Source organism: Malaclemys terrapin, chromosome 4, assembly GCF_027887155.1.
Source record: "Malaclemys terrapin pileata isolate rMalTer1 chromosome 4, rMalTer1.hap1, whole genome shotgun sequence".
NCBI lineage: Eukaryota > Metazoa > Chordata > Testudines > Emydidae > Malaclemys > Malaclemys terrapin.
This window is the reverse complement of record NC_071508.1, coordinates 4,591,938-4,603,586: the sequence shown is the minus strand read 5'-3', so window position 1 is coordinate 4,603,586 and position 11,649 is coordinate 4,591,938. Positions and strand designations below refer to the sequence as shown.

Sequence of the window (11,649 nt, the reverse complement as noted above, 5' to 3'; positions counted from 1 at the left end):
AAGCCAGCACCGGCTCCGCTCTGGGAAGCTGGAGTTGAATTTCTCTATTATATTAACACTAAACTCTCCAGTCTGCAGGAAAGGGTTTTTTCTCAAGTTCCTTCCAACCCCCATCCCTGTTCCCTAAAGGACTCAGAGAACAATTCAGTTACCTGCCTGAGGAGATCTGGGCCATGGAACCCAGGAGTCCTGACGCCCCCCCCCCCGCCCCCGCTGTAATTCACTAGACCCCCACTCTTCTCCCATAGGGCAGGCTACAACCCAGGAGCCCTGGCGCCCACCCCCTGCTCTGTCCACTAGATGCCACTCAGCTCCCAGAAACGAGATCAGAACCCAGGAGTCCCGAGCTCTAGCCAATGTCATGTTGGCTCCCCATGTTTCTCTTCGGGTTAGGTGGAAATGCCCCCTTTGAAGTGAAGCCTGTTCAATGAGTTATTCCTGGGTCACCTGGATAGCCCCAGGAGTGCTGCAGGCACACGTGCAAGATAGCTGCATACAGGGGAGGCGATAGCAGGGGCCGCGGGTCGGGATTGAGGGGCGCTGTGGTGGCAGATGTACAAGCCCATTCATTCATCCCGGTCTCTGAGATAAGGGGATTGGCTCCGGATTACACGTGACGCCTGCAGAGGGGAAATGATCTCAGGCAAGATGGAGCCCCCGAGCTCCCTGCTGGAGCCCGGTTCCCAGCCGGGGGGCGGAGGCAGGCGGCTCCCCCGGGGCTCCCCGGACAAGCCGCTGCCGGAGCCCCGCGAGCGGCAGGACGTGGGTATGGCGGGGCTGGGGGCGGGGGCAGCAGGACTGAAATCCGGAGTTGCTGGAGCTCCAGAGCTGGGCTCCGGGTGTGTGGCTGCAACAGACTCAGCGAGTGTTTGTGTCTCGTGCCCCACGCGAGCCCCAGAGGCTGCCAGCGGGGTTCACACGCCCCAGATCCCGGGGGAGCAGCAGAGAGGTGACTCCGTGGGGCTGGGAGCCGTGCCAAGGGGGCTGGCGATCCCAGCAGCTGCCCAGGTGCCCTAGGATGAGCATGACCCCAGCAGGGCCCTCTGGACGTTGTGCCAGCCACGGGTCTCCAGCAGAGCGGTTAGCTCCATAGGGGCCATACACCTCCCCCCCCCCCCGTGGGGCTGTGCCCTGGCCTCTGACCCCTGTGCTCCCCACAGATCGGCCTGCCCTGGGCGAGGAGGGGAGCGGCCCGGCACTGGAGCTGGTGGTCGCAGTGGCTGGCTCCCAGGTGAGATGCGCAGCGGGATGTGCGATCGGACAGTGATCACTGCACCTCCCCCTGGGTCCTCCTGCACCCACTCCCCCTTTGGGCTCTCCCAGCGGTGCCCCTTGCTGCCGCCCTCTGAGCCAGCGCTGGGGGCCGTGGCTGGAGCGGCAGGTGCTGAGCGGGGTCCCTTCTGGTTCCAGGCGCCGGTGGGGTTCGAGGAGGTGGCCGTATATTTCTCCCGGGAGAAGTGGGGGCTCCTGGACGAAGGGCAGAGGCAGCTCTACAGGGACGTCATGCAGGAGAATTACCAGACTCTGATCTCGCTGGGTGAGGCGCCGCTGCCCCTCAGGCATCAGGAGCTGATGTAGCGGGGAGCCCTGGACAGCTTCGGCTCAGGGCTCTTCCCTGGCCCCGTAGATTTCTGGGGGATTGGCCCCTGCCCCAAACCCCACAGGAGAGACCGTCACCCCCACAGCCCCTCACTGGAAGGAGATTCACAAGGGGTAGTTTGATCCCCTCCCCAGGGATCTCCAGGGCACAGGTGGCTGCATTTCCTTGCTCCGGTTCACACACGCACCAAATCCCTCTATCCCCCTCCCAAGACCGCTTCGGGCCCAGTAGGGCTTCTAGCCCAGCAGAGAGAGCAGGAACGGCCCAGCGACTCCCTGAGCCATTCGGGCCCTCGCTGTGTGTTGAGATCCCTGACTCCTTTACAGGGGGCACAGCCCATCCCCCCAGGTATCACCCTGCCCCAAGGGTCCCTGTGAACATATCCCACCAGCAGAGAACAGGGTCGGGCTTAAAATGAGGGCGAGTTCTCTGCCCCGAGCCCTCCAGGGAGACTTCACCAAGCACCACCTCGCCTGTTTCCTTCCCCCGAGCAGAATTCCCCATCCCTATCTCAGCTGTGATCCCCTGGATGGAGCAAGGGGAAGATCCGAGGGTCCCGGATCTCCAGGGCTCCCAGGAAACGGAGAACCTGATGGTCATTTGCACAGGTGAGAAAGGAGTGATGCTGGCCCAGAGACCCTCCATGGACTAACAGCCAGAGCCCCAGGGTGCCATGTTAGAGCCATAGATGGGGGAGGCCAGAAGGAGCCATTCTGGTCAGCTAGTCTGACGTCCTGCCAAACCCAGGCCAGAGAATCACAGCCCAAACCCGTAGGGCTGGTGTCAGTGAGCCACAAAGCTGGGGGAGCCTTGAAGTGGCAAAATTGGCATCAAATAATTTAGGTTAGTTTGGCAATTTACAGGAGTGAAGGGGTCCCAGCAAAGCTGCCTGGAGACCTCCACAGTCTGGACTCGCTCAATGTCATCTCCAGCAGGTCCCTGTCCTCGTGACACATGTCACTCCTGGCTCTTGCCCACCCTGCCTGACCCCTAGGAGGAACCCTGCCCTCCCCCAGCCATTCTCTGAGGGCTCAGCCAGGCCATTGGGGCAGAACCAGCCCCTCCGCTCGCCCGTGGGGAAGGCTTTCCGGGGGTTCGTTTTCTGCTCTTCAGATTTTCTGCTCCCTTTTGTGCCCCTTCTCTCCCTGGCACAGGGAACGAGCCCTCCCTGGATTCTCCCTTTCTCCCCAGTAGGTGCTGGGATGGAGGAGGATAATCCCGAGCAGGAAGGGCCTGCAGGAAGGGAGCCTTGCGGGATGTCCTGGGGCGCTGAGCAGGGAGAGGCCAGCAGGGCTGGACGGCAGCAGGAGACAGAGGTGATATCTCTGGATGACACGGACATCAGGGTGGTGACAGAGCACAACCAAGCCCAGGCTGAGGCGCGCCCCTACAGCTGCTCAGACTGCGGGAAGAGCTTCAGCCAGAGCTCCCACCTGGTCCAGCACCAGCGCATCCACACGGGCCAGAAGCCCTACAAGTGCACCGAGTGCGGGAAGTGCTTTGTCCTCAGATATAACCTCATCGATCACCAGCGCATCCACACCGGGGAGCGCCCCTACAAGTGCGGCCAGTGCGGGAAGGGCTTCATCCGGAGTTCCCACCTCTTCCAGCACCAGCGCATCCACACGGGCGAGCGGCCCTACCAGTGCAGCAGGTGTGGGAAGAGTTTCAAATGCAACTACACCCTGGTGAAGCATTACCACACCCATGCTGCGGAGCAGCCTTGCTTCTGCAGCGAGTGTGGGAAGAGCTTCAGCCTGGGATCCTTTGCCAAGCACGTCCGCACCCACACGGGCGAAAAGCCCTACAGCTGTGCTGAGTGCGGCGAGAGCTTCATAAGCGGTTCCAACTTGATCCAGCATCGGCGCATCCACACCGGGGAGAAACCCTACAGCTGTGGCCACTGCGGGAAAAGCTTCAGCCAGAGCGCCAACCTCATCAAGCACCGGCGCATCCACACTGGAGAGAGACCCTACAGCTGCCCCGAGTGCGGCAAGACCTTCAGCCAGAGCTCGTCGCTCATGCGGCACCGGCGGATCCACTGCAGAGACCGGCCTTACGAGTGCACCGAGTGCGGGAAGAGCTTTCGCTGCAACTCATCCCTGATGAACCACCAGCGCATCCACACCGGGGAGCGGCCCTACAAGTGCCCCGAGTGTGGGAAGGGTTTCATCAATAGGTCCAGGCTCACCAACCATCGGCGCACCCACACCGGAGAGCGGCCCTACAAATGCACCGACTGCGGGAAGGGCTTTGGAGACAGCTCCGCGCTCATGAAGCACCAGAGGACGCATGCCAAGTAGACACCCAGCAGACAGAGACGGGGGCACTCGAGAGGGTGAAATTGACATGTCCTGGGGAACAGGGGCCACTACAGAGGAGGACATTGATGTGCCTTCTGGGGTAGCTGGGAGGGACAAGGCACCTTTATAGAGAGTAAATTGGCTTCCTCTCTTCCCACCCCCATTGCTCAGCAAGACATACCCATCCATCTCGGAAGTCTTGGCTCCTACCCCCAATGCATGCCAATGCCCTAGAAGCCCCCGCCCTCACCCCTCCACTGGATCAAGGTGCTGATGGCCTCTGCGAAGATCCCAAAATGGCAGGAAGAGCTAAGGTAACTTGTCTAGCGTTGATGTGTAGATTTGTATAGAGGAAATAAGCAAACATAGTGCGGTATGGTGATTAGGGCTGGGAGTCAGGACTCCTGGGTTCAGTCCTTAGAGAGGGGAATGGGGTCTAGGGCTGATATTGGGAGAATCAGGACTCCTGGGTTCCAGCCCCAGCTCTGTCACTTGAGTTCTCTGTGCCTGTCTTTGTACAAAGGGAATAATGATACCCAGCTTTTTTCTACAGTGTTTTGAGATTCATAGATGAAAAGTGCATATTATTCTTTATTTGGTGAGTAATTCTCTAAGCCAGAAGTGGCTCTCAGTTGACCTGCTTTGTTCATGCTCTGAGTTAGCTGTAGAGCATAGATCTCTAGGTCTTTTTTTAGTCTGGTTTGCAGTAATTAAGCTCCACGATTGATGTCTCCTTTATCTCAACCAACTAAGAGAAGAAATTTAAGGAGATTCTGGAAAGGGAAATAAAACTGGGGATTGTGCCCTTCAATTTTGCTACTTTATGATGCACAAAACAAAGCGTGGGGAAGGGGCAGAGGGAATCAACCTGCTTGGGACTTGTACGTTAGACATTTGGGAGTTGTATAACTTGGAAGTCTCTTGGGAAGACTGGTGAATTGGGTCTGATCAGCTAAACCTGATTGAACATGGAGAATGGCTTTCAAACATAAGTTAAGGCTAGGAGTTTTTAGTAGCAATCTTGGAGAACGTCCATTGTGTGAGATATCTTAGAGGCCTAATTTTCAGGTGGAAGTGCTCAGCATTGTCTCAAAATTGGGCCCCCTTAACCATTAACAGTTGGGCACTGACCGTCACCATTGAAAGTTTTGACACAAATTTTAACCATGAGGATTTTTCTCCAATATGCTCCTTGGATAACTGAGTTAGAGAAGTGTCAACAAAGTTAGCCTATCAGATTCTTTGCCTATGTTAATATTTATATCACTCTAATGCCTACATCATAGCATCATGGAATGCTCTGCTCACCACTGGAGCACCTTCTTGTGGCCACAGCTGGGGAATAGCTCTGCCAGTCTGACACCCCTTCCTGCATGTGCTCACTCCGTCTCTCTCTTGGGACTCAATGGCTCTCTCTTCGTGGCTTGGCCCTTTGGCCAGCTCACTGTAGTTTTCCCCTTCCCGGGGGGGGGGTGGGTTGTGTACCCACGTCTCTCTGTACCAGTCATCCCAGGCAGTCTCCCAGTTCACTGCCCATCAATGGAGCCATTTCCCCAGTGGCTGGTAGGGGAACCAGACCTGGCCTCTTCCAGCCCAGGGACACTACATCCAGTGGCTAAGGCCTGCTGTGTCCCACACATGACTGCTGTTTCCCTGGTCTGCTTCATATGTTGTCTCTGTCTAGCTTCTTTTCCATCCCCCTCCGGGTTTGCCTTTCCCTCTAGGCCAAGCTCCCTGCTCTCCCAAGCCCCACAGAGTGACTACAGACCTCCTCCCTGCAGCCCCTTTCTGCCCTCAGCTACCTGGCTTTCTACAAGCCCTTCCTAATCCTGTCCAGGTGAGCTTCATCCTTTAATTAGTCCTCTCTGCTCCCTGGCTCCCCTCCAGGTGCAGCCTTGCTGGTTAATTGGTCCAACTAGCCACATTAAGCCCTTCAGAGGTGGTGTGGGGTGAATGCCCCATCAGACATGGATTTACAGGGTCTGTGGTACATCCCGGCCTTTAAACAGTCTCCTGGGAGTAACCCTTTTATTTAGTGTGGCAGACCTCAGGGGGACACACAGTTCCACCAGGGGAGGCCATGTGGCCTCTCTGACTCCAGGATTGGGCCTTCAGGCTCCAGCACCCCGGTTTGCCACCGGGAGCTCCTACAGCGAGACCAACTGAGATCAGACTTCTGCGGAGACATTCTTGTCTCAGGGAACGATGCAGCCCATTGCGTATTAGCAGTGATACTGAGCTCTTTCCTCCCTGTAGAGTGTCGGAGGAAGTTGCCTGCTCTTTCCAGGCCCAGCAGCTCAGTGTTCTTGTTCAGTCACTGGGGCTCCCATTATGTCTTCCGGATCTTTCATTCAGGTGTGTTGATTCTTTTCTGCTCCTAAAGACACCATGGTACCATTTCAGACAGTCCACCTGCCATTCTGCCAGCCCTCATTCTCCGCTCTACTCAGTGTGTAGCCATACAAAATGCACAGGGAAACTGATCCACACATATGGATCATAAAAATATTACCAACATTCCCTTGTACATCACAGCATAACAGACACTCTGGAGAAAAATCTTCTTTGTTAAAAGTTCACCAACCCTTTGCCTTGGGAGTTCTGTTAAGCTCTCTAGCTTCCTTACCTGATGCTTCATAGGGAAATAAAATAAGATCACACATTCCTAGTGGTTCTAAGGTTTAAAGAATAAACCCCAGAGCTTCCCCCAGCCCTGTTGTATTTCTACAGGCAAAGCTGTCATTGGAGTTTGGTGGAGTTATGCCTGCAAGGCAGAATTCTTTATAAAAAAACCCAACAGCCCGGTGGAACTATCTATACGTAAGTAAAGGCAGAAAAGGTGATTCGTCTGGTCTTGGAGCTGTGTAGGTTAGAGACGGGATTCAACAAGTCAGGATTTCTGGGTTTTCTTCCCACCTCTGGTAGGGGAAAAGTGTAGAGTGGATTAGAGCAGGGGAGGCTGGGAGTTAGGACGCCTGGGCTGTATCCATGGCTCTTGGAGGGAAGTGGGATCTATTGGCTGCAGCAGAGTTGGCCAAGGAAATCTAGATTTCTGTGATCTGTTCTTTGCAACATAATGGCACTCTCTGGCCCTGTGCCAAGTGCCCTCAACAACCAGAGACTTGCCAGGCACAGATTGTGCACAGCAACCAGAAGCAGGTGCCCAACCCTAGGCGGGGGCAGTTTTTAAATCTGCGGCAGGGCTGTGTGGAGAACTTACTTAACACCAGGACTTTTTAGAACAACAAGGTTGCATCAAGATGCGGCATGGAAAAGCTGTGATTGAAGAAAGGGGTGAGAGAGGGGGAAGGAGGAGAAAAAGCAAATGGCTAAGATTTTTTCCAAACTGGCTAGTTATTTTGGGGGTGTTCAGTCTGAGTCTGATTTTCAGAGGGCGAGCACTCAGCGCTTTCGGGGGAATCACTTTCCTTGTAAGGTGGCGTCCCCCAATTTGAGTCCCCTAAAAACTGAGACACTGAATCACTCGCTGCTTTTGACAGTGGTGGCCACTGAATCTTCAGAGTAACTAGCTAGAATCCCTGCTGTCTGCTTAGCCAGGTCTTCCACCCACTCTCCATCCTCTCTTAAGTCAATTGTTTGCTCTTTTGATTCAAGGGGGGAAGTGTTTTCTAAAACCAAAGGAAACCCAGATTGTTTTAGAGAAGTGACTGCTGTTAAAATGCCCCTTTAAAGTGATTTCTTTTTAGCCTTGGTTGTTTTGTTTTGTTTTTTCTTTTTGAGGGGAGGGTGTGCGTATTTTAATCTGGGAATCTTTAGAAACACGGGGAGGGCGGTAGTAGAGGGATTGGCATGATTTCATTTTAGCAGGAAAGAGACAACTTTTTCCTGCAACTTCACGGGATGTTATAATCCAGAGATATTTCTCCTGCAGCTTCATCAGATGTCATAACACAGAGATCTTGCTCCAATTATTTCAATGTTATGATGAGTTGAGAGAGACTTAATGAAGGAAATCTACTCATGGAAGTATTGGGGCCTTCTCACTATGTAGCTTTTAAGGGAGAGGTGTTAGATTAATTCAAATATTTTTCTGTAGGGCTGATTTTAATTCTTTATCCATTTTTTTTTTAACTAGTGATATTTTTCTATCCACGTATTGAGCTTCCGGTAGTTAGATCTAAGAGGTGAAAATAAATATTTGGATCTGAAAGATGGGGTTTGTGTGTGTGTTTTTCCTTTGTGATCTGTGGAATCCAGAAAATCACAGCTGTGTGGAAATAAGAAGTCTGGGGGGTTGGGATTCTGTGTGGGTGAACTGAGCTAAGAGGGGTCACAGGAAGTGGAGGGTGGGAGTTCAGAGGCCTGTGTGAAGGATTTGAATCCCAGTGCCTGGATTGCTGCAGGGTAAGAGATGGTGTGATACCGGAGAGATTCTCCAGGCTCCGTTTGGTGTCCCTAGCTTGCATTTTGAATGCGCAGAGGTTATTCCACCATTAGAAGTTGCAGGTCACATGATACATCAGGGGTCAGCAACCTTTCAGAAGTGGTGTGCCGAGTCTTCATTTATTCACTCTAATTTAAGGTTTCGCGTGCCAGTAATACAATTTAACGTTTTTAGAAGGTCTCTTTCTATAAGTCTATAATACATAACTAAACTATTGTTATATGTAAAGTAAATAAGGTTTTAAAAATGTTTAAGAAGCTTCATTTAAAATTCAATTAAAATGCAGAGCCCCCTGGACGGGTGGCTGGCACTCACACTGCCCGGGTCCCGCTGAAAATCAGCTCGCGTGCTGCCTTCGGCACGCGTGCCATAGGTTGCCTACCCCTGTGATACATCATTGCTGAAAATAGGCCAAGAAGTCAAAAGTTCAGTTGAAGGAAAAAAAGGTAGTCCAAAAGGTCGAAAACTCTGCAGGTCGAAAGTTCAGCTCGGGGGGGGGGGGGGGAGGGGAAGAAAACAGAAAAAACCACAGAACTGGCAGAAACAGGTGCAGCATAACTGTGTGGTAAACAACTCGCGATCAGCATGTGTAGTAAAGATCTGCTAGCTGACAGGACCGTTTAAAAGGCAGCTAGAATGATTGAGAGAGGAATTAGGAGACCAGCAACTGGGAAAAGGGGGCCAGCGAAGTAGCCAGATTGGGGAAATTAATAGGAATCCTCACAAAGAACAGCAGAAATTCTGGAGAAACTTAGTGTGGAAGTGGCTGTTACAATATGAGAGCAGAGACCAAACGGATAGGTTACCTGCTGCAGAGCTGCTTTGAAGGTTAGTAAAGTATGAGGAAACTGTACCTACAGCTCCCCCACATCCCCAAGCAGAGGGAGGCTGGGCACCTCTGGTTTCTCCAGTGTCAGCATTTGATCCTACTGGCTTAGTGGCACATTTAGATCAGGATACCTGGGGAAGGCCTACAATCTAAATTCCCTCTAAGCTGCGCGGCTGCGCAGCCGACTGTTAAGTCCAGCGCAGGGGCCCAGGGCTACGGCGGGGAGAGATGCCTCAGCATGGACCTGCCGTGGCAGGGAGAGGCCCTCCTGGACTTGCTGTGGCTGTGGGAGAGGAACCCCTCCCTTGGCCCGGCCCAGCCCCGCTGGAGCTGCCGTGGTTGGGGAGTGGTGCCTCGCCCCGAGCTGTTGTGGCGAGAGAGGGTTGCGGGGGAGTCCTCTCTCCTGACCGCAGCCCTGGGGAAGCCTGCATCCCAAATCCCTCATCCCTGGCTCCAACCCCTGCACCCCAATACTCTGCCCCAGCCCTGAGCCCCCTCCCGCACACCAAATCCCTCATCCCTTGCCCTACCCCAGAGTCTGCACCCTTAGCCAGAGCCCTCATTCCCCCCCACCCCAACCCTCTGCCCCAGCCCTGAGCCCCCTCCCACACTCCGAACCCCTTGGACACACAATACTAGGTTTAAAGGTAGCCATCCTGCAGCAAAAAAACCTTCAGAACCGGACTTCAAAGAGAAACTGCTGAGCTTCAGTTCATTTGCAAATTTGACACCATCAGCTCAGGATTAAACAAAGACTGTGAATGGCTATCCAACTACAGAAGCAGTTTCTCCTCCCTTGGTGTTCACACCTCAACTGCTAGAAGAGGGCTTCATCCTCCCTGATTGAACTAACCTTGTTATCTCCAGACTGATTCTTGCCTGCATATTTATACCTGCCTCTGGAAATTTCCATTACATGCATCTGATGAAGTGGGTATTCACAAGCTTATGCTCCAATACATCTGTTAGTCTTTAAGGTGCCACAGGACTCTCTGTTGCTTTTTACAGATTCAGACTAACAACGGCCACCCCTCTGATAATATGAAGGTGATGTGTCACACATTACTTCCATACCATTCCATACATAACAAAATTAATTCCACACACAGACATAAAACATGAGATAGGCAGGTTAGTCAAGAGGTTCCCCAAAGCCAGTTTTTCAGGGTAATAGGTGGAACATTCTGTATCTCTGTCACGTTGGGGGGTGCTCTGGTTCCTGGAAAAGATTAAAGATAAAGAAAATGATGGGGAGTCTTTAATAGAGCTCAGTTTCTGTTACCCCTGATTGCATCAGCAGTGGGGGCAGATTCTATTCTTCATGACTCTGGCGTAAATCCGGAGCGGCACCCCTCACGTCTCTGGAGTCAGGGTTGCATTCTGGTGGTTCTTATTAGCAAATAGGCTTGAGCGTGTTGGTCGTTGTTTGTTCCTTTAAGATCTAGAGCCATGTTCAGATTGTGGATAACACACAAAGGTTCTGAACTATATTTTTAATCTAGGCTGCTACTGAGTTACTCTCAATCCTGTGAGTTTCTCACATATAAACACAGTAATTCAAAGGACCCGATTCTGATCTCATACAAGAATAAACGCGGAGTGACCCCAGTAAACCCAAAAGGATTACTGTGGATATAAACCAGTATGACCGAGAGCAGAATCCAACCCTGACTCCATTCACGTAAGTGAGGTCATTCTGGATTTACACCAAGGTCACTAAGAGCAGAATCCAGCCCAGTGATTTTAAACTTATGTTTACATAGTATTTAGATCAGGGAAGGAGCATCTGCTGACGAAACCAGATGAGGGCGGAAACTTTTCTCCCATCGTTACATTTCTCAGGGTACAATGTTCTTTGGGAACTTTTTTCTTGCAGCCAGTGAGACCGCCACTCCAGTCCAGACAGAGCCTTGCATTGTATCAGAGCATCTTGGCAAGACACCCAATTCCCGGCTCAGGGTGGGAGGGGATATAGAGAGATGACTCTTCCCAACAAGAAAGAGTTAAGTTAGGGTTACCATTCGTCCGGATTCCCCCGGACATGTCCGGCTTTTTGAGCTAAAAATAGCGGCCGGGGGGAATTTGTAAATGTCCGGACTTCCCCCACCCCCCCATGCAGAGCGCGTGCGGCTAACAGGGCAGCTGGCCAGATGGTGCCACTTACATAGGGCTCTGACAGCCAGAGAGAGCCCTTCCTCCCCCCTGCAGCAGAGATCAACTCCCTCCCTCCCTGCATTCGCAGATTGCTGCCGGCAGTCTGCAGCTCCTCCCCCGCTCCTCCCCCACTGCTGCCCAGCCTGCCCGGACGAACGGCTCAGGCCGTTCCTGAGCAAGCTCACAGAGACATTAGGCAAAGGCCAACAACAAGGGGGGCAGGGGGTCGGAGAAGGGGCAGGGAGGTTCTGGAGGGGGCAGTCAAGAGACGGGGGGGGGTCGGGAGTTCCAGGGGGGCTTTCTGGGGGTGGGGGTGTGGATAAGGTTTTGGGCAGTCAGGGTACAGGTAGGGGGTAGG

At 53.1% G+C, this 11,649-nt stretch overlaps 1 protein-coding gene across 2 annotated transcripts; it reads left to right on the top strand.

The window, feature by feature from the left end:
- Positions 1-644: 644 nt before the first annotated feature.
- LOC128836878 (zinc finger protein 501-like) lies at positions 645-8,076 on the top strand. Of its 2 annotated transcripts, none has more exons than XM_054027567.1 (5): positions 645-766; positions 1,161-1,231; positions 1,411-1,537; positions 2,095-2,208; positions 2,795-8,076. In XM_054027567.1, exons 1-5 carry the CDS (start codon positions 649-651, stop codon positions 3,901-3,903), a joined length of 1,539 nt encoding a protein of 512 aa, XP_053883542.1. In that variant the 5' UTR covers positions 645-648; the 3' UTR covers positions 3,904-8,076. The 2 variants fall into 2 exon arrangements, with proteins under 2 accessions (XP_053883542.1, XP_053883541.1); XM_054027566.1 differs by having other exon boundaries at positions 2,792-8,076.
- Positions 8,077-11,649: the final 3,573 nt, after the last annotated feature.